The sequence below is a fragment of the Pezoporus occidentalis genome, unplaced genomic scaffold (assembly GCF_034315485.1).
Source record: "Pezoporus occidentalis ecotype Australia unplaced genomic scaffold, CSIRO_AGI_Poc_V1 ctg16, whole genome shotgun sequence".
Lineage (NCBI taxonomy): Eukaryota > Metazoa > Chordata > Aves > Psittaciformes > Psittacidae > Pezoporus > Pezoporus occidentalis.
In genome coordinates, this window is record NW_026913425.1 from 4,396,855 (window position 1) to 4,419,502 (window position 22,648).

The 22,648-nt window shown below is 41.1% G+C and overlaps 2 protein-coding genes and 1 long non-coding RNA gene across 7 annotated transcripts in view; 1 reads left to right on the plus strand and 2 right to left on the minus strand.

The window, feature by feature from the left end:
* Positions 1-22,648, plus strand: part of LOC134160439 (uncharacterized) — a 456,110-nt gene that overhangs the window by 147,995 nt on the left and 285,467 nt on the right. The window lies entirely within an intron of this gene.
* F2R (coagulation factor II thrombin receptor) lies at positions 8,768-15,076 on the minus strand. 2 transcript variants are annotated; one of them, XM_062612361.1, is made up of 2 exons: positions 14,896-15,076; positions 8,768-10,006 (listed from the first exon to the last, which is right to left on the minus strand). In XM_062612361.1, exons 1-2 carry the CDS (start codon positions 14,972-14,974, stop codon positions 8,811-8,813), a joined length of 1,275 nt encoding a protein of 424 aa, XP_062468345.1. In that variant the 5' UTR covers positions 14,975-15,076; the 3' UTR covers positions 8,768-8,810. The 2 variants fall into 2 exon arrangements, with proteins under 2 accessions (XP_062468345.1, XP_062468346.1); XM_062612362.1 differs by lacking the exon at positions 14,896-15,076 and adding an exon at positions 10,257-11,246.
* The window catches only part of IQGAP2 (IQ motif containing GTPase activating protein 2), a 124,990-nt gene continuing 121,363 nt past the window's right edge, over positions 19,022-22,648 (minus strand). For all 4 annotated transcript variants that reach the window (XM_062612366.1, XM_062612364.1, XM_062612365.1 and 1 more), the window contains 3 exons: positions 21,476-21,619; positions 20,452-20,560; positions 19,022-19,971 (listed from right to left, as the gene is read on the minus strand). In XM_062612366.1, the coding sequence (XP_062468350.1) occupies positions 19,858-19,971; positions 20,452-20,560; positions 21,476-21,619 (367 nt within the window). In that variant the 3' untranslated portion in view covers positions 19,022-19,857. The remainder of the gene's footprint in view (positions 19,972-20,451; positions 20,561-21,475; positions 21,620-22,648) is intronic.

Sequence of the window (22,648 nt, forward strand, 5' to 3'; positions counted from 1 at the left end):
GCTGTAGAGGCACCCACTGCCAGCCCAGCTATCCCTAAGGGGCTTGGGGGCTGTTTGTCACCAGCAGAAGCCTGGGGAGATGATGGGTGCTGAGCTGGGTGCACAAAGCTCTCAACATTGCTGCAAATTGTTTGCATGCCCTGCTGAGAAGCATCTCACTAGTTTTTCACAAATAGATTGGCCTTTCTTTAATGGCACTGAAAATCACATCAATTCAAGAAAATACAAAATCCCATTTAGATTCCAGTATCACTATCCTGTTACTACAGCTCTCTCCCTTGAGCACCTAAGCACGAAAAAGTTTAGAAGAAGACACTGTTAATATCTCTGTAGAGGTTCCCATATACTCATAAGAGAACTGTAACCCTGTCTCTTGGCAACGTTTCTACAGACCTCAGTTTACCCCCAGTGTCAAAAAATAATACTGAATGGAGAAGTGGCTTCTCCTTGTTGCTGCTCTTTGCTCAATTTGGTTTTTATGTGCTAGTCCAGTAAGACAGGGTGAGGAAAAGATAAAAACCCAACAGCCCATCTCGTTTCATTAGAGCACAAACAGGAGGTACTGTGATTGAGCAAAAATCAAATATTTTTCTCTAAATAGCAACAGCTCTTGATGACTTATTTTCAAGTTAGGAAATACTTTCACTGCTTTAACAGAACGTGTCAGTTCTATTGTGTAGAGAGTCTGCTGCACCACTGATCTTAGTTTAGAAACTAAGATAAAAACATACAACCCTGGAAAACTACCCAGACTGGTTTAAAGTACCCAAAACATTATCTTCATCACCCCACCTCCCCCCCACAGTGTAGCAGTTGGGCTAATGAAAGATACATCTTTAGAACAGCCTGTCTTGATATTAAAGACTGTCTTAAACAGTTTTAACATTGTAAATATAATTTTGAAAGAATTTTCACCATCTCCCATGCACATATATAAGGCTTAGAACTGTTTTAACTGCCTAATGAAAAATATCCATGAGTTCTGAGCAAATTTACAAATATATTTCGTCTAGTGAGTGAAGTGCTGTAAGTTCCTCCTTTCAAAAAATTTTACTAAAGACAGTATGCAAATAAAAATAGAAAAAGAAAAAAGGTCAAAGTAAAGTGAGATATCTGAGCTGAGTTTCAGAGCTTCTGTAAACATAATTTTCAGTGATGGGAGTAGTATTTTCTTGGTCACCCCTAGCTTGTGTTTGAGTGATAGAAAGCAGAAATGTTCAGCATATATGTTATTTCCTCTGACATGAAAACTGTGTTAACTAACTGGATGTATTATAGTTTTTGTTGGGTAGAATTGCATGTACCTCTTAGATTCAGTGGAGACAAAAAAAATGTGTGAAAATATATTGAAATAAATTCTACAAGTGGCACTGGTATACAGGTTTATTCCTTAAATGACATATAGGAAAAACATGCAAGAAAAATATTATTGGATTTATTCCAAAGGAGGGAAATTTATTAGCACTTGATCAGGCAGATAAAACAATATAAAGAATGGGTACCAAAGTTTTCTCCCTCCTTTCTGCTCTTCACCATCTGGGACTGGGTTCTCAATATTTTGTTCTTTAGGTGATTGTAAACCTTTATCCACATACACACAATGCAACTGTTCTGGTTATTTACCTGACCCAATTTTTGAACGTGCTTAGCAGATTTCTTGCATTTTATGGTTCCTGGAAAATGTGTCAGATGTCAGTGGTATCACTTTACAAATCCATGAGTTTGCTGCAGGCAAGAACACATCATCTTCTATTTGGTTTTGCAACAGTGTTGATGAGAGATTGGGCTAGGCAGCAAAAATTGTTTGTTATAAAATTGAAAACAGAAGAAGAAAGCCAGAGGAGTGACCACATCCAAAATAAACACTCAAATCAGTGTGTTAAGTTGTAGTGATTCAAGAATAACTGACAGTAAAACTGGTGTGATTTGAAAGTAGATCCCCAAGGCCCCTTGGTGTATATATTGTGAGGAGGACTCTGTGGAATATTGTCTTGGACAAGAAACACCCAGTGTTTAGGGAGTTTCAGTAAATAGGACATTATAGTTAGAGGTAGCAGTGACAAAATGGACCCTCTGGAGCTGGATGCCTGTTTCCAGTTAAGTGCAATTCTGAGGGAAAGGAAGCAGATTCCCACAGCATGTGTTAGGCAGCATCATTTCCCATCAATGAAATGGTGGCTTCTGTACCACTCTATCCCCTTCTAGCAGGTACAAAGGGTTCAAGGGAGGCTCCACACCCACTAGGTATAAACTGAGCAGGTGGACTTAAGTGGCTGGCTGAAACAGATTTGAAATGTTTGGTCTTAGGATCCTAACCTGCTTAGCTATTGCTGATAGTGACTGCTCTTTCCTGTTTATAAGCCAAAAAGGAAAAGATTTAAACACATATGTAAAACAGACAAACAAACAGAAAACCACTATAGAGAGACAGTAGTGATCAAATATTTATCGACAATCTGGCTGTACAAGTCCATTCTCCTTCTCTGTTTTCAAGCTTCTGAGGGAAGCAGCAGTGTCCTGCCTGCCACCTCTAGATGAGTTGATGGGAAAAATACAGCAAGTTAGTGTGAACAGGCTGTGAGCCCCGTGGGTGTATAAGCTGGAAGAGCCCTGTGCCCAGGCCCTGTGGCATGACCTTCACCACTGCCTGCGGCGCGTGCTGCCCCATCCACCAAAATGAAAAAACACATGTGAGGACTTCCCAGTGATTGCTGCCTCTAGTATATAATAGTGCAGTGTGAAAAACAAAACCACAAAGACCCTAAATTCCTAGCACAAAACCCAAAACTGATCAAAGGCAAGGACAATGACTTTCTCAGGCTTACTATGGATGAATTTGACTCAATGTTATCCGTTTTTATCATCCGTGTTCCCCTTGGTAAGGGAACACCAAACCAGATTTTCATTGTTGGTTGACTTTATCAGCTCAGACTTTAATGGACTGCATTTGAGCTTAGTGCCATGCTTTAAATGTCAGGCCTTCTTTTGAGGAGAGAGGTTTATTTGTGGCACTACAAGCACCACTATTACAAGGTTGGTAGCCCAAAGATAAGGAAACATATTCTGCAAAACTTTGCTGAAACTTTTAACAAGTTCTGTTTAAAATAAAGTCACTCACTTTTCCAATACAATTCCCATAGCTTTTCACCTTTACAAATTCACATGTTTGTTTAGAGGGCTAATCGGTAGTTTGCAATCCAGCGTGGTGTTCAGATTTGGTTTCTAATAGTCCTTCCCAAGAAGCCAAATTACAACAGCCAAACCTAGTTATTTTAATGCTCTCTAGTGTTGACTTGGATTATAGCACATTATTTGGTCGGCTTCTCCAGCTGTATTAGGTGTCACTAAACCATTTCTATAGCACTTGCAAAATGCCATGAAAAAGAACTTAGGTGGGTCACTAATTTTAACCACATGAGAGGGATGATTCACTTTTTAATTTGCTCAGCATGTTGAAAGATCAAACTGTGATAAGATCAAAAACCACGAAAATGATCAATTAAAAAAATTCCTTATCTAGGAATTTATTTAACTATTGCAACCAGCACACCAGGCCTTTCTGTTTGCTCCCCCAGCTCTTGCAGAGCTCCAGTGTGAAGCCACAGCTGGTGATCTACTAGCTGGCTCATACTCTTTAAATTTCTGGATCCCATCTCAAGTGGGGAGAGATCCAGTGGCCTGATCCAGTTTACCTCATGCAAAACTTTGTGAACACACTTGCAGCCGTATTCACATTTCTGGCTACGATTCAATAAATAGGGAAACAGAGCTAACAGCTAGCAGACCATACTCTGCAGTCAAGCTGCAGGGAGCAGGATGTAAGAAGCATGATAAATGCTTCTAGTGTGAGCACACCAACCCCTGCAAAATCCTTGCCATGCTAACCTAAGCAAATCTTCCCCTGTGAAATAAGTTATACCAATGACAGCCACTATTTGAGCAATGGAAGCCATGCTGATCACAAATCTTGCACCTGCCAATATTGAGACAACATGAAGCTGGCATATCTGGAACATTAACAAGCTTTCTTATGCATGTTTAGTGCCTGGCACTAACACTCCTCATCTCCAAATGTTATCTGGTATAATTTTATTAGTGTATGGGTGAAGCAGCACGTAACATCAGTGGGCTTAATTTCTTTTTGGTCAGATTTCACTCCCTCCATTTCCCCTGAAACAAGCTGTCCATTTTCTTTCCAAGCTAGCAGTGCAAGGGTGCATCAAGCATACGGAGATGGTTAGCTTTTCCTGTTAGCTTAAGCATGTCAGTCTAAATTGTGGTACCTTTCTGGTTTAGTTTCCTCAAAAGGCTACCACACTGTGCTTTGCTGCGTGGCCATGCTCAACAGTTCTTATAACCTGTTTTGCAAATGCTGTTTGTGCCTGAGGTTGGCTCCATAAACTGCTGCTGCTTGAGCAGGTCCTGCCTTTCTTCTTGGCATCAAATACAGCAGCAAAAGCAGACAGTGAGAACTGTAGCCTGTTCCAACTAACTTACACGTAAATGCTTAATTCATTAAGAGTAGGATGCCTATGCATGTATCACTAAATGGTTTGGGTTGGAACAGACCTTTAAAAGTCACCTAGTCCAACCACTAAAAGTAATGAAAGGCCGCAATAAAGTCTCCCCAAAGGCTTCAGGGGGCTGGAACTAGAGGATCTTTAAGGTCCCTTCCAACCCAAGCCATTCTGTAATTCTGTGATTCTAACTCTCTCATAGGAGAGGTGTTCCAGCTCTCTGATCGTCTTTGTAACCCTCCTCTGGAGTCACACAAGCAGGTCCACATTCCTCTTCTATTAGGAGCTCCAGACTTGAATGCAGTACTGCAGGTGGGGTTTCATGAGATCAGAGAAGAGGGGGAGAATCACCTTCCTTGACCTGCTGGACACACTCCTTTTGATGCAGCCCAGCATATGGTTGGCTTTTTGGGCTCTGAGCGTACATTTCTTGGCTTATGCCCAGTTTTTCATCCAACAGTACCCCCACACTTCTCCACAGGATTGCTCTCAATCTCTTTATCCCCCAGGCAGTATAGACACTGGCGGCTGCTTGGATCCAGGTGCAGGACCTTGCATTTGACCTTGTTGAAGTTCATGAGGTTTGTGTGGGCTAACTGCTCAAGCCTGTCAAATGATGCATTTTCAAGAATGCTTAAGCAACATGAAAACACTTTTCAAAGGCAACTTTGGAAAAACTAGCATTTTAGCTAGTTACCAAGAAGTAACTACCAAGGAGAGGATCTGGTTCGAGACCATCTTAAGAACCTGAATGTGCACAGTTCCATGGGACCTGATGAAATCCATCTGCAGGTCCTGAAGGAGCTGGCAAATGAAGCTGCTAAGCCACTGTTCATCATATTTGAAAAATCATGGCAGTCAGGTGAAGTTCCCGACGACTGGAACAAAGGGAAATATAACCCCCATTTTCAAGAAGGGGAAAATGGATGACCCAGGGAATAACAGATCAGTCAATCTCACCTCTGTGCCCGGCAAAATCTTAGAGCAGATTCTCCTGGAAGGCATGCTAAGGCATATGAAAAACAACAAGGTGCTTGGTGACAGCCAGCATGGCTTCACTAAGGGGAAATCCTGCCTTACCAAGTTGGTGGCCTTCTGTGATGATGCTACAGAACTGATGGACAGGGGTAGAGCAGTTGATGTCATCTACCTGAACTTGTGTAAAGCGTTTGACACTGTCCCACACGACATCCTTGTCTCTAAATTGGAGAGACATCAATTTGATGGATGGACCACTCAGTGGATAAAGAACTGGCTGGATGGCCGCACACAAAGAGTTGTGGTCAATGGCTCAGTATCCGGCTGGAGACCAGTAACAAGTGGTGTCCCTCAGGGATCGGTGTTGGGACCGATCTTGTTCAACATCTTTGTCGCTGACATAGACAGTGGGATTGAGTGCGCCCTCAGCAAATTTGCCTATGACACCAAGCTGTGTGGTTCGGTTGATACGCTGGAGGGAAGGAATGCCATCCAGAGGGACCTTGACACGCTTGTGAGGTGGGCTGATGCCAACCTCATGAAGTTTAACCATGCCAAGTGCAAGGTCCTACACCTGGGTTGGGGCAATCCCAGGCACAGCTACAGGTTGGGCAGAGAAGAGATTCAGAGCAGCCCTGCGGAGAAGGACTTGTGGGTGCTGGTTGATGAGAAAATGAACATGAGCCGGCTGCAGTCTGCACTTGCAGCCCAGAAAGCCAACCGTATCCTGGACTGCATCAAAAGGAGCGTGACCATCAGGTTGAAGGAGGTGATCCTGCCCCTCTGCTCTTGCGAGACCTCACTTGGAGTACTGTGTACAGTTCTGGTGTCCTCAACATAAAAAGGACATGGAACTGTTGGAACAAGTCCAGAGAAGGGCCATGAGGATGATCAGGGGACTGGAGCACCTCCCGTATGAAGAGAGGCTGAGAAAGTTGGGGCTGTTCATCCTGGAGAAGAGAAGGCTGTGTGGAGATCTCATAGCAGTATCTGAAGGGGGCCTATAAGGATGCTGGAGAGGGACTCTTCATTAGAAACTGTAGTGACAGGACAAGGGGTAACGGGTTAAAACTTAAACAGGGGAAGTTTAGATTGGACATAAGGAAGAAGTTCTTTATTGTAAGGGTGGTGAGGCACTGGAATGGGTTGTCCATTGAGGTTGTGAATGCTCCATCCCTGGCAGTGTTCAAGGCCAGGCTGGACAAACCTTGGGTGAGATGGTTTAGTGTGAGGTGTCCCTGTCCATAGCAGTGGGGTCGGAACTTGATCATAAGGTCCTTTCCAACCCTAACTATTCTATGATTCTATGATTCTAAGAAGCCTACTTATGTACCCTTTTTACTTAAGGTATCTGTGCTGGAATTGCGTTTCCTGTTTTTCTTCTCATTGTTGTGCAAGCCCAAATCATCAGGAAACTCAGCTTCAGCAGTATGTGTGTAAGAGCTGGGATACTGGCTTACAACCATGCCTAAAATCTTTCTTAGTCACTCTTATTCAAGATCTTTTTTGATGCTCTTAGCCATACGAATAAACAGTTGTGTTCACCCCTCTCATTTTTTCACCCTGCAAGGTAGGAAGAAGTTGCTCACTTGGAAATGTTCTTGAGCACATGGAGGTTACAAGTGAAACTACCCAACCACAAAGCAAAATGAAGTAAATAATCGCTGATTGCTGAGCTGTTTTCTACATACTCTCTCCCAGCATGTAGTACTGCTCCTTGCAAAGCAGACTATAATATCTTTTTTTGCTACCTAAAAATAAACCATTATTGTGAACCAAAATACCATGACATTAAAACAAATCCCAACTATCTAAGAGGTCTAAAAAGCAGTCTTCAAGCCTGTAATTACAGGAGGCACAGCTGTATTTTTTTTTCTGCCAGCAAGAAGCAAATCTTAAAATTCTTAAGATTTTACTGAAAACTGAAACTTCCCCTAACATATTAAATGCGAATGTAACTCAATATGTCTTATTTGTGGGGGTTTAGCCTTACAAACTACATACACATATATTTTTAGCACTCATGTACTTAGGAAGTGGCATACCTGAGAACAAATATCTAGAGAGACTGTGGTAATGCAATACTTAATTATGTTCAAGTCCATTAAGGAACAGACACAATCTGACAAGAGGTCATGGTTAGAAAGAAGTTTCTGTCAGACTGTATGCAGAAAGTTTACATTTCTTATCACTTATGCTGGACTGAAGAGAGCTTTTATCCATTGTTGCACTGCTTGGCAGATTCCTATGACAAAATTTTCATTAAGCAGATTTCCTCTTAATCTGATTTCCATTTTCATGTATAGTTCTATTACCTACATGCTCATTTCCAGAAGAGAATTCCTGTTTCTTGGCTTTAGCATCCCTTGTAGTAAAAGAATGCTACACAGAGTGAAGTTAGCTACTGGGCTCTATACCAGATTATTTTAGTAGATGTGGACACTATGTAAAATACAAAAAATTTCCAGACTTGGCAGGGACAAAGGATATTTCTGAGTCCTAAACTCATACATGATGATTAATCACGTGCACCTAAGCACAGGTTTGCAAACTGCATAACAGAATGATGAATACAGCTTTTTCAACATATTTTCTGGAGGCCCATTCAACACCAGTTTCTTGTGAAATAAAATGTCACTTTTTTTTTTTGTTAAATTAACTGTGAAAAATAACACATTCATAGCCAAGATGCCCAGCATACACCAAAGGAAAAGCTAGTTCTAGCTGCTGAAAATTATCTTCCCTGACACATTGCACCAATTAATTGCTGGTTTTCAGTTGCCCACGTTCCTAAAACCACACAGACTCTTTTGCAGTGGAATATATAAAAACAGGGGAAAAAGGTTTCAGTGTCCAAAATGCGAAATAATGCTAAGATTATTCCCAAAATATTAAGAAATAGGGGAAAAAAAACCCCATAGCCTGGAAAGATATTTGTACTTTCTTCAGGAAGTACTGGATAGATGGAGAGGTTCTATAAGTAAGAATTTAATCAACCTGATACAGTTAAAAATCCTAAAATGGGATTTCATAAAATGCCTGAAAGAAACTGACTAACAATGCAAAGGATTTGTCTGAAAAAAAGGTTTATTTGAAAAACATTCAACAACTATTATTGAGGAATTATGTCTATGTTAACTTATTTACATATATAGAATACATGTACATATACAGAGTTATAATATGAATGGTGCATTACTTTAATAAATCCACAGAACTATGTATTGTACAAAAACTTTTAATATATAATGCAGTCTTCTTTTTTGTGTGTGTCTGAAATTGCCTAAAAATTAAGCATGTGTAAGACATGTTTTCTCAATGAATTGCTAGTAATTTCTTGTAGGCACTGTTGTTCACATTAGTAGAGCACGTACCCCTTCTACTAGTGGTAGACATTGACTGGCCACTGCTGTTACAACTGTTAGGATCAAGTGTCTCTTTACAATTGAAGAGACTGAAAAGTTGTCTCTGATACTGAGAAGAAGCATAGTAGTAAATGAAGGGGTCAATGCAACAGCTAATGCTGCTGATACAAACACAGAGTAGATAGGCAAAGTAGAGATATTCTAAGCTGTTGTCATAAGAGAAATGGACATAATGAATTAATAGGAGAATATTTGTTGGTCCAAAGCAAATAACAAAAACAGAAAAAACAGCCACACACAAGAGCAAGGCACGTGTCTTCTTGTTTTGTTTTGTAACAAGAGTAGAGGAACTAAGACATCGAATGATACACACATAACAGACAGTAGAGATTATAAATGGCACTACGAAAAACACAGAAGAGAAGATGGAGAAGAAGTGGAGGTAATAGCCATGAAGTTCAGATTCTCTTAGCACATCGTGGCAAGTAGTTATATTTAACTTCGGTATTTCCATTGTTTGCTCTCTAATGAGAAAAGGTATAACCCCACTTATTGCTACAAGCCATATGATGAGACAAATCAGTGAGGCACGTGTTAATGTACGCCACCCAAGAGACTGCATGGGATACACCACTGCTAAGAAGCGATCGAAGCTTATGCTTGTCATAAGCATTATTGAACAGTACATATTACAGTAAAAGGCAGCAGTGATGAAACGGCACATTTTGGGTCCAAAAGCCCAGTCATTTCCAGAAAAGTGATAAGCAATCTTAAAAGGAAGCACGCTTACAAACAGGACATCTGCAAGTGCCAAATTCAGCATGTATATCACAGCTGGCTTTTCAATTTTCATTTTTTTCAGAAACACGAGTATTGCTGTAATGTTCAGGGGGAGACTCAGCACAAGCACTATGGTGTAAACTGAAGGAACAAAACGCGTCAGCCATGGACTAGTGAGGTATCTTGCTGTTTGCACTGACACTATTCGCTGGTCATGTATGAATGATCTAGTATGGTTGGTGGCTCCTGATCCAGCTTCCGAGTCATTTTCAGTATCACCTTCAGTAGGTATGCGGTCATCCTGGTGACTTACAATGGAGACCATAAAACTTCTGATCTGTAGTGTGCTGCTGTTATACAGGGAGGCTGAAAAATAAGAAATTATTAAGATTAATAAGCAAATATTTACATCCTATGGGGAAACAAAAACATCTTTCAAAAAGAAAAGCTAAGATATATTAGCAACACAAAACAATGAGGTTAATTCCTGATTTGAAGTGCAGACTGCCCACAGATGTTAGTCCTTTTTATTTTGACTTCTGTTACAAGTTTGGGTAAGATGTTCTCCTTTGCCTCCTGGCTCGTGGCCTGGAAGCTTTTATGGGAGGGACTCTACCTAGCAAGTACTGAATATTTCTGTGGGCTCTGGAGACATCTTACTCAACACGACAGCCAATAAAGACAGGTGGCAGATATCTTCATGCAGTTTTCAATGCAGATGTGGTTCAACCTTTTGCTTGTACAAAGACTGCATTGAAACACTTCCCAAGTTCTACCTAATCTACCACACAGCACATATCCAGTGTGCCGTCAGAGCACTTTTGAAACCTGCCACTAGTGTTCCCTCTACAGCACGGTCTTTGCAGCATAGTTGTTGGCTGAGTCTGAGAAAAGAAAGTGCCAGGACAGGGTATCTCTGCTTTCTGAATGTAGCTGTAACGGGTTAGGAATTTGGCATTACAAAGTGTTGAATGTGTGGTATGGGTTTATTTCTGGGAAAAAAAAAAAAAAGGACAAAAATACCCAACCAACACCAAAAAAACCCACAAAACAATACCAAAAAACCCCAATCAATCAAAAGATCTATTTTGGACATATTTCAGAAAAGTTGTTTGCATGGAGTCTTATTTTGGAAGACAGTTGTTTTTCACATCAGCTTAATCTAGTTAGGTGAAGAATAATTCAAACATGTTGTGGGCAGACAGAAGTGAGAGTTACTACTATTTAATCACTGGTGCATAGCTGTGCAACTGATCCTTTGTTGAATCCTAGACAACTAAAACAAAAATGAAGGTGTGTTAGCTTAAATCAGTGAGCTGAAAGTACATCCGCATGATTCACCTTGTTACAAGCAATTGTTTTTTCTACAGTAATTCACACTTTTTAATGCAGATGAGAACAAATGCATCTGAAAGAGGCAGAGGGCAAACGAGGAGTGGCTGCAGCTTTAAGCAGGCAGTTACCTCCGTCTGTGTGCAGGCTGTGTGGGAAGGGCCCAGTCCAGCTTGAGTTTTGGTGAAATTCAAACTTGAACGTGGAGTGATGAGTGGTAGGGAAATTTGGGGATTTTTTACAGTTCCTGTGCTGTACCTATCATGTTGTCACAGCAGCATTCAGGGGGCAGGGCGGACAAAAGAGGGGAAGTGTCTGAGGTAATGGTTTTTGTATGCAAAGTGACTAGATTGCCACCACCACCGTAGGCCAGAAAAAGGATGTTGGATGAGAATTTCAGCCCAGATGCCTGTTGCATAGACTGCAGCAGGAGCAATTTAGTACTTTTCCTGAAACACAAATGCACAGAAGTATTTGCACAGCAGAGCACTAAATCAATTTATACAAGGGGCTATTCTGCTGTCTAAAAAGGAACACTAGTAAAATGTAAAACTATAGATCCTTAATCTTTAATCTTACTTCAAAAATTTAGTCCAAGCAGGCAGATGGCTCAGGGAATCAGCTCCTAGTTTGGCAGTTCAGGTTCAGCACAAGCTCTGTTTTACTGCCAAGATTATCTGTGCATGATGTGGTAACAGAGGTGCTTCCAGCAAGCACTTCTTATATCCCCATGTACCTGAACTTCGAACCAGTCAGCGTCACTGAGCCTTTATGATTGAGGTTAAGAAACTTAATGTGAAAGTCCTTGGTGGTAACCTGACCCACTTCTCGTCAGTGACTCCTAACTTAGAACAGTATGACAATATGCTAAAGGGAAAAAATGATAGGGCTAGTTCCCCTTTATTGACTGGTGACCTCTGTCTTAACTATTGCTTATAATTACTTGAACATCGATAATAATTTTAACTATATCCTGAATTCTTAGAGCTACCTTATTTACAGCTTTTTTAGATGAAAGGATTTAGAGTCTGCATTACTCAATATCAAACTTTTCTGTAAGTACAACCCTATTACAACAGTTCAGGACAAAAAAAAATCATAAATAATTTTAGTTTAGTTGAAATTATCTGGTTTAACTTAGTGAAAACTATGTGTTATTTGTAGAAGCAGACTTCCTCAGTTCAGAGTTGAACTCAACCTTGATGCTGTTAACAGCACCTCCATGCTGTGTCCCTTGCTCACTCCATGTCTCCACCTTGAACTTCAATGACATGAAGTACCACTTGGAAGCCATCTCTATGGAAAAACACAACAAGACCTCAAACTTGCCGTTTTTCTGCCGCGTCATACTACAGAGAATGGGAATTTAAACTTGCTTGGTGAAATTCAATTTCATTTTAATTTAAAAGACTGATAGTCACAGATCAGTTCTTTTTTTTTTTGCAAAGATGCCTGTTTGTATGACACAGCATCTGCTTATTAGAAAAAATACCAGTGCAATTCATGCTTTTTGAAATGGAAAGGAAGATGGTTACTGCCCTGAGGTTCTGAATTCCTTTTGTGCTAGTGTTTATTTGAAAAAGCTGATGATCAGAGATTTATACACAGAAAGGAAGAGGGTGAAATGATATCATATTACCTAAAAAGATACTAGTGAACTTGACAGTAAACATTAAGGTCAGTAGTGGGAAATAAGCATTACCTGTAAGTTGGGATAGTACAAAGCAGCCAATACAGTAGCTCTACAGGAAAGATTTTAAAACTGCTCTGACAGAGCCACAACTATACCAGAACCTGTCAGATGTTCTTTTCTAGCTGTTTTAAAGCTGTAGATACCATTTGTCTACAACATACTTCACTACAGCTTAAGTAATTTCTAATAAAACAAATCAGCTGTTAGAAAATCAGAGGTAAAGCTTGTATAATGATCATAAATATTCAGACAGTCATCCTGGTTTTGCTAGGCTGTCATCCAGTCCTTTTGGAAGAGGTCAAACCGGGTAGATTACAATTGTTATGCGTAACAGTACTCTCATGGCTGATATGACAGAGTAAACAGCTCTATCTACTTGTAAACTATAAAGAGGTACAAACGAATAGGACGAAGAAACTAAGAAAGAAAAAAAGGGATAAAGCACCAAGGTTTTATCTTCATGGTGTGCAGTCAGGACACTGAACAATACACATGGAGTCTTTTCTTTGCTTCCAGTAGGGACTTTGAGAGGCAGAAATTATATAGAACGATACTCAGATTGCCTGAACTTTTCTTTTACTGCCTGTGGTCTTTGCACTGATTCTCCATCAAGGATACAGAGAAAAGATGTAGAAAGCTCAGTAAGTCTGGATTGTTCAACAATCTATACTGTGCTGTTTTCTATTGAGTATTACATATTGTTTATCTCACGATCAGCATATGCATGTTCTGTTTACCCTGACACTGCCTTTTCTTTTTTTCTTTTACACAGACTTATGTCATAAATTTCTGTCTATTTTCACATGCAAGGTGCTACTGCACATACTGTTCTTGGAAAGGAGAAGTAGAGAGCAAAAAATATAATGGCTTCAACCAACCATAAAAAGCAGTCTTGATCTCCAGAAGAAGATGTCAAAGTATTTCTGTAGAGTCACAAATCTGGACAGGATGTTTACACACCAGCAGTGTTCATGTCCCAGGGGATATCTTTGTGAGCTGGAAAACTAGAAAGTAGGCTCCTACTCAAACCAATTAAATTTGTGCTGCTGGACAACAATTAATATAATTTCTGGGTATTACTGCTGACAGCTGCACCCATACTGCTGGCTTGTAACAAAAGGTTGGTTTCTCTTATCTCTCCTATATATAATCTGATAGTGATAAACATTTGGAATCTGAATTACTCACTGGCCCATAAATCAGTTACTCGCAAGCAGAATGTGAATTGCATGCCAGGCATATTTATAAACAAGGTAAATCACAACTTTGTAGGGCAGTTAACAATTATTTGCTTTTATAAAAATATACACTGGATGTCTTTAAAAAAAAAAACCTTCTTTAGCCCACAGGTCTGTTTATACAGAATTTGTTACTGTATTACACGAGTAATGTAACAATTTGAACATATTTTCCTAAAGTGTTGTTTTGTTGCAACCCTAGAAGGATCCAGGGTCTCACCAGTTAGAGCACTGTTGTTGCCACTAGTTCTATTTCTAGTGGAGCATCAATGAAGGTCACCTGCCTGGGATGGATACTCTGAACTACTTTTTGCTGGTGGATCTTACAGACTTTGTGTTACCTACAGATTCAGCTGGCAGTGCATCTCCTGAAGTTGTGAACGAAAGGCAATGCCATTGTTTTGAGGAAGCCCACCAGTATGTCCCACCAGGCTGGTCACTTCTTTCCATTGTAACTTGCTGTTGCCTGGCCACCTCCTTAGCCATGGGACAACTGTAAACCGTTCTTCACCATCAGTAACCTTATCCGTGACATTGCGTTTATCACAGATCTATGTATTTTAGATCTGTGACACGTCCTTTATTCAAAATATACTACTCAAAAAGCATCTGCCTCACTTTGCTTTACTCAGGGCAGCTTCATATTTCGGCCTGTTCCCTCGCCGCTGCTGTGAGAACCAAGCTAGCGCAGCGGTCCACAGCGCCGAAGCAAGATCGCTCCTAAGTACCAATTAAACTGCAAAGCGGGAGACCCCTGACCAGGCCAGCGATGCCCTGCCTTTCGGGTATTTCCCTCTGCCAAGCCGCGCGGCCCCGGCCCCGCTGCCAAGGCAAACGCCGCCCGGCCGGGCTCCTCGCTCTGCTCCCGCTTCCCTGGGGCCCCCACCTGGAACGGGAGGGTGGGGGCGCGGCGGCCTAACCCGGTCCTCCCCGGCCGTCCCCTGCCCTCCGGCGCGTTCCCCGGCAGCTCCCTGCGCGGGGCGGCGACTCACCGTGGCCGGCGGCTGCGGCTGGCGGGCAGCACAGGACGGCCAGCGCGCAGAGCAGAGCGGGCAGCGCCCGCGGCCCCATGGCCACCGGGTCTGGGGGGGGCCGCGCTGCGAGGATCTCCGTCCGTCTGTCCGTCCAGCGCAGGAGGACGCGAGCGCAGCCGATGCGCGGCGGGTAGCAACCGGCAGGAGGCTGGGGCTGCTGAAGAACCGCCCCGGGGCGGCCGGGCCTCCCTCCGGCGGCAGGGGAGGATGGAGCGCCCTCCTGCCGCTCCGCTCCGCTCCGCGCCGGCAGAGGGGGCGCATCACGCCGCAGCCGAACCGCCCATCGTGGAGCGGGAGGAGAGCCGGGTCCCGGACACCGGGAGGGACGGGCAGAGCCCGCCCCCCCGTGCGCTGCAGCGGGGAGCGGCGGCACCCAGCGGAGAAACGGGAAGGGGCCGAGCGGCCTGGCTGGGTGAGGGGGCAGAAGGAGCGACGCAAGGCTTGCTCTTAAGGAGCTGTTCTGAGCCAAGTTTCCCAGGCTCTGTTTGTGCAGTCCCACAGCGTTACAGTTACAGGGCCAGCTGAAGGATCATTACTCTTGATTGAGAGAACACATTCAGAAAACCTCAGTCATACACGGGTCTGCTTTGTATAAACAGTACCAAAGCTTGCTTGTAGTGGGTAAGTGCATGCTCTAGAAATACAGGACAACCTAAAACCCGTGCATGACCTAGGTTTGCAGTCCTCACATCTGTTCTGGCAAGATCGCTGCAGAGGTGGTGCCACTCGTGAGCTCCAGTGGCATATGCCTTGGACAGGCACTTTGTTCTGTCCTTTGATGTTGCTCATGAAACCAGAGCTGTTTGGAATGAATCCTGTATGAAAGCTAGAGTGGAATACATTTTGTCAACTTTGCAGCTAGTATTCTGGCTCTTTTCTTTGAAAATACTTATTCCAGGATATGGTGTCCCATCCTCAACCGTATAGTGCTCTGTTTACAGCAATAAAGAAAAAAGGGGTGGGGGTGTCCATTTAGAAGTTGGTCCTATTTATGGCATGACTTTATTACAGAAGAAACACTGAGTTTTGCTGTTAACAAAGTAAAAACAATGGAAAATAAATACTCTTGATCGCAAATACTGGTTCCCAGTAAGTTATGTTCCATAATCCTATCACTTGCTATGTTACAGCGCTGTTAGAGCTGGCTCCAATTTGTGTAGAGCAAAGGCAAGTAATGCAAGTTTAACAGCTGGCCAGCCTTTTCACAGCTCTGTCATCCCAAACACTAGGGAACCCCCACAGAACACCTTATACTTCATCATTAACTAATTTTCTTCATCTATTTAGAAAACACCCTAATAAGAGATAATATTTTTTTCCCCCGTCTATTTGGGAGGAGCAAGTGAAGCTGTTATTTGGCATTCCTGTGGTCTCCCAGCTCTAGAAATGTACCCAAAGGTAACACTTAAAGATTTTGAAACACCAAAATAGAATTGAACAAAATATGTGCATCTTAAAATAATCATGTATTTGCAAATGTTATACCAGACCCTAGAAAAGCATGCGTTGTCAGCATTTGTGTTTTTTCCAGAAGCCTTAACCAATGGGCTGCTGCTTGAGAGATAAAGCAGCCTGCAGAGTATGTAAAAGACATGAAGGGAAATGCAGGCTGTAACTGCAGGGAGTACCTTAGTTGCAGATATAAGGAACAGTCACAGGGTTGTGTCCTTTTATCTTTGTAAAAGAGATTACTACAAATATATTGAGTGAATAAAACACCCAACACCTGTGTTTTGCCATTTTTTTACCTGCATATGGGAACCAAATTTAAGTTAATTTTGTAACCTGTAGTCATGCAAGTCAGGCTGCTACTTTTTCTTATATAAAGTGATTGTAATGGAGGTGAAAAGTTCATGACTTTTAAAGCTTTTACCAGTTACCCCATTCTTTACTTCTGCCTTTTGCTCCTTTTCAAAGCATGTTTTTTGGTGGTGGTTTTTTTGTTGTTTGTTTTTGTTTTGTTTTGTTGTAGGCTTTTTTAGGCAGATGCTTGTTACAGGACAAAACTCAGTTCCTGTTGAACACACTATGTCTACCAAAAGAGCCTATAATTGTCTGGCAAGATTGCTACATCATTACTGCATCACTGTTTGGGAAAGGAGCCATCTTCCTGCTGTGCATGCCCATGGTAGGTAGTTACTGCTAGATGAGGTTAGAATCTTATCTCAGAGGCAAAATAAGCCCCCCAGGAAGAGGGCTGTCTGTCTAGTTATGAACTTTTTCAAAATCGGATGTGGCCATCAGTTTGAATTAGAGGGAAGATTGTTATGTTGCTTCCATATTCTTTAAAAAACCCAAACAAACAAGGTTTGCAGATGAGCACAAAGTGAAACAGAACAAAGGTGTTATTTGTGATGGTGTTTCTACTTGGCCAAAGAAAGAGGTTCTGCAATTCTGTGGATAGTTTTGGAGCTTCAGAGCTCCATCAGAATGGTTACTTCCCAAAGCAAACTATGTTAGCTGACAGGCACTCTTAAGTCAACTCTAAAGACATGCAGTAGAAAAATGCAAACTGTGAGGCTAACAGAGTAAGACTATTGGCTATTATAATTTCTTTCTCTTCCTTAATCAGCAGTGGTGAAAATTGAGAGATACAGGCAATTCTTTCAGTGAAAGTTGCATTTTTATCTCCTATGGTAACAAGTGCCAAGTAGGCTCCACTCAGCTGTAATGGCTTTTTCTGCAGGTTTTGCACCAGCAATGCAAGTCTTTCCTCCAGACCATTTAATGAATGAAACTAGTTTTATCACATCCTGTCTAACTTTGAAGACCCTAAATGGAGCTTACAGCAGCCTCTAGAAAGCCATTCTTTTAAATTGCATTTATCAGCTGTAGGCAGCATAGAACAGCAGTGGGTAAGCACAGAATTACTTTGCTCATTTGCATGGTACACTTAGGTAGAATCATTGTGTTCAGTCCTGTTTAGCAGCATTCACTGTTCAGTGACAAGGCCCTAAATTGAACTAGTTAAGAAAAGAAGCTTCCAAAGGAGTTTAAAGAAATTAAATGGAAATTACACTTTGATGTGCGCGGGAAGAGCAGGAAGCCCAAGAAAGGGCTGGAGAAAAGGCAAGTGCTAGCATGCCAACTGTGTGCTAGCATCACATGTGTCATTACCTGGGAACCACGCAAGCTTTCCTCAGTTTATACGTATCAGGAAATGACTGAGGAACATGCTGTTCACATTAGAACTAAGCAGTCACTAAGTGTGTCAAGTGTCTTATGCAAAACTGCATATCCAGGAGTGACTGACTCCTGCAAAGGCTGTGGAGCTCCAGTATGTTTCACCAGCAAAATACCAGGCTTTTAACACGTTACCTCAAAGGCCTGGTCTTAGGATCAGCATCCCACATGTGCAGACATACCAGCTCAGCTAGAATTTGTCATGAATACGTAGGTATTAGTTAAGTCTGTTACACATAAAAAGGAAAACAAAAGATTGTGAGTTTAAGTCATACTCCAGTACAATTAATTTCTCTCCTTTGGAAAGAGAAGTGCAGCTTTCACCTTTCCATCCAGCTATTTTAAGTGAATGAGGGGCTGGAGCTTGATGATCTTTACGGTCTCTTGCAACCCAAACTATTCTATGATTAGGGATATCCCTAGTAAATGTAATAGCTGTTTCAGCTTGTATAATTCCAGAGGTCCGTATACTGCCTAAACTCGTAGTCTATATATCAGCCACTGAAAACTCATAGTTTATGTATCTGCCACTGACTTTACACTGTTTTAGTCTACCTTCAGAATTAATATTTGTCTTATTTATTTTTACAACACACTCCAGAATGCCTCACTGCCCATCTTTTAAAATGTTTGTCATGAGGAAAGTGAAAGCAGAAAATAATTTCTCTTGGTTTACGTGTATCTATCACATTACCTACTGTGCAAAGCAAAATTATCATCACGTTCAGTGGCACAAGGGCCACGAGGTCTTCACTGCTGAACAACTCTTGTAAAGTGTATTGTGAGGACAATCAAGCTTAATTAGATTAATTTTTATAAAAGCACTGAAGGAAGTTCTTTCACTGTGGTCTGTATTGCTGCTTTAACGACTCTTTTAAATGAAATTTAGGAAGTAAACCAGTTTAATTAGGCAATGTTTATTTTACATAGAACAATCTTCAAAGAATATTAAAAACCCCAATCTAAATACTGATTTTATTGCATTTATTTTCTTGCAATAATTAAAAAAAAAAAAAGAAGAAGACAGGCACAATTTACGTATTCAAATACTTCAAACTGAACAGTGTATGTTCACTATCCAGATTTCCCCAATGCCACTCCAAAGGCTGTGAAAGTAGAAAATGTCATTTTACACAAGGCAGTAGTGCATTTAATAGGAATGAATCACAAAATATATTTTTGTACAGTAAGAAGTTATTGTCAATGTATAATTACCTATAATTTTTTTTTTAATTGCACCAAAAGTTTGCTTTACAATTGACAACTGCCACGAAATAGGCTTAGTATGTAACTATTTGTCCAAACTATCCCCTAGAAACAAATTAGGATTTCTTTTAGTAAAAACTTAAAGTCTAATAAGAACTATATTATATATCTGAGGTCATTTAGAATGTTTTGATAGGAAAAGGTTTATAATATTCAACTAAATTCAATTTCTGCCTACCCTAAATTCCATACAGCCACAACAGCAGAGCATCCGAAACAATATTTTGATTTGAAAGTACCAACACCAATGAAATCTGGAACTGTTTAATTTAATCTATATTCTATTTTTCTGCTTCATTATCAGTGCTGAAAGGCACTGCGTACATTCCTCCGAACATTTGGTGTTTTAGTTTTTTTTAAAAGTTAAAGCATGTACAATGACAAACTCCAAACGAATATTTAAAAGGAAAAAAAAAAAAGTACTGAATAAGCTTCTCACTGATGAATGCGGACCACAATATCTGAAGACACTCATTTTCCATAGAACTTCTTATTCAACAAGAATATGAGCAAATTCACATTCACTTTAGCCTTATCAAACATTTTCATTACAGCCACACCTTCGTACTGCATCTGAAGCAAATCCTGTAATCAGACAGAAATAAAATCATTAATCTGTGTTTGAATCCATACCTTACAACAACAGGATGGGGTCATTTTCATCAGGTGATAACCACCTCAAACTCCAGGTCCTTAAAAATTTAGAGAATTACCAGCAACTACTGGATAGGTGTAGAAAATATTACATGCTTTCTAGATCCCAAATTGCAGACTGTCAGTAACAGCGAACCAGAAGAAATACTGTTTTCTGTGTATTTTTGTTTTCTCATGGCTTTTGGGGCTTGCCACTGAATTAATGTGGCATTTGTTTTCATGCAGTTGCCCTAATATAAACATTAACCTAACTCCGTGCCCAGCATCTTGCAGAGGCCATATAGTTATTCCCCAATGACCTCCTGCTCTGTGCTGGTTGAACAATTCATGAATACATATTAAAAAAAAATGAAATAGTTTATAACTAAAGCAACTGTGACTATATACAAATCAACAAAATTCAAACTCTACCTGGAAATGGAGCTGCACTTTTTCCATCTCAACCCCCAAGAATTTTGCTTTGATTTCAAAGTCACCCACTTCTTCTCCAGGTGTGATATCAAACATCACGTTCTTAAACCTTGAAACAAAAGGAAAATTGATTATGTATGCTGTCCAGTTTTATATAGTCCACAGTTTCTAGAAAAAAGCCTACAGAACTCAAAAGAACTTTGGCCATGAGCAGTGTAAATGATGTCAAATGAACCACTCCATCCCTCCTGCAACGTCTTCTTGGAGACTTTCTGGCATACATATAGTATGGAATGCAGAACTCTCCCTTTTGTATTGGGTGGGAGAGGGGAAGAGCAGAGAAAACTGTGGGAAGTTCAGGGAACAAAGATGATGAATTGTCTACAGAATACAAATGCGATACCCAGATTTTTGTTCTGCCGTGCCCCAGTGTCTCCTTGCAGGTGCACACACACTCTCCCTAGGTTTCAGTCTGCCTCATGTGGCATCCTCTGTCTGACAAACCCACTTGGAAAAAAAAGTGCATCTGGAAAACTTTTTTCCATGCAGAAGACAGATGGAAGGGTGCAGAGGAAGAAAGGTTTTAGCTACAGTGGCCTCAAAATGGGTAGATACAAAATGGATGTTAAACCACCCCATCTGTTCACCTTGCCATAGAGAGGCAGTGCAGAAAATGAGGTGTTTACTTAGTATATAAAAGTGATTGGTCAGTAAATGAAAGAAATAACTGCTACAGCTGCTTAACAAGTCAGTCAGTAGCAGTGAGCATGCTGGCGGACTCCTACTGGCTTCGTCTAGAACTAATGCCAAAATAGACTTACTTAAATATTTTCCCAAGATAATCATATAGTGAGGTACAAGGGAAAAAATGAATTATAACAGTTAGGCTTTATCAATTTTCTGAATATAAAAGTCTGAGGTAATTTTAGGTGTGGCATAGGAAATGGCAAAGGTTTCTTTTAACAAAGTCCACTTAAGAAGATGTTGATTAGAATATGCTCTGAATTGTTTATACCACACTTACTGGTTGGTTTGAAGATCTTCAATTTCTAAGATGACACCTTTTTCATGCAGTCTTGCAGCTGTGTACTTTAATGAGGTCTGCTTCACTTTTTTGCTTCCCTTCACCTCTTCTTTTCCATCTACTTTAATGGACCTCCGTGAATTTCTGGTAAGAGAACAAGAAAATGGCTTTTAATTTATCTATCAGATCTTTTATACTTCAACTGCTCTTCTAGCCATATTTAGCTTTCCTTCAGTCTTTGCCTTGTTGGACTCCTATTAATGAACAGAATTAACATTCAGAACAAATCTAAGAATTGTAGGGACTTTTAGCATATAGTGAATAGTCTAAACATTTTGACAGCAATCTTGAATTAACATTTTTAGCACTTTTAAAAAGTTTAAACTCTGCTGTGAAATGTAACCCCAATCCAAAAGAATCCACAATCACTGTAAAATAGCAATTTGTAAGCTTACAGTGACATAGGTGTTAAATAAGATCGGCCATTAGAGTTCATTTTTGGATCAGTGAGGTAAGCTCCTGTTCATGTCAGTAAAGTGTTCTCATTTTGATATATCAGTGGCACTAATGGGGGCTTCTTCTCAAGTAACTGCATTGTACCCAAAAGGTAAGATCATTTAGGCATATGGGGCAATCCCAGGCACAGCTACAGGTTGGGCAGAGAAGAGATTCAGAGCAGCCCTGCAGAGAAGGACTTGCGGGTGTTGGTTAATGAGAGAACAAACATGAGCCGGCTGCAGTGTGTGCTCACAGCTCAGAAAGCCAACCGTATCCTGGGCTGCATCAAAAGGAGTGTGACCAGCAGGTCGAAGGAGGTGATCCTGCCCCTCTACTCTGCTCTTGTGAAACCTCACTTGGAGTATTGTGTGCAGTTCTGGTGTCCTCAACATAAAAAGGACATGGAACTGTTGGAACAAGTCCAGAGGAGGGCCATGAGGATGATCAGGGGACTGGAGCACCTCCCATATGAGGATAGGCTGAGAAAGTTGGGGCTGTTCATCCTGGAGAAGAGAAGTCTGCGTGGAGACCTCATAGCAGCCTTCCAGTATCTGAAGGGGGCCTATAGGGGTGCTAGGGAGGGACTCTTTATTCAGGACTGCAGTGATAGGACAAGAGGTAACAGGTTCAAACTTAAACAGGGGAAGTTCAGGTTAAATATAAGGAAGAAATTCT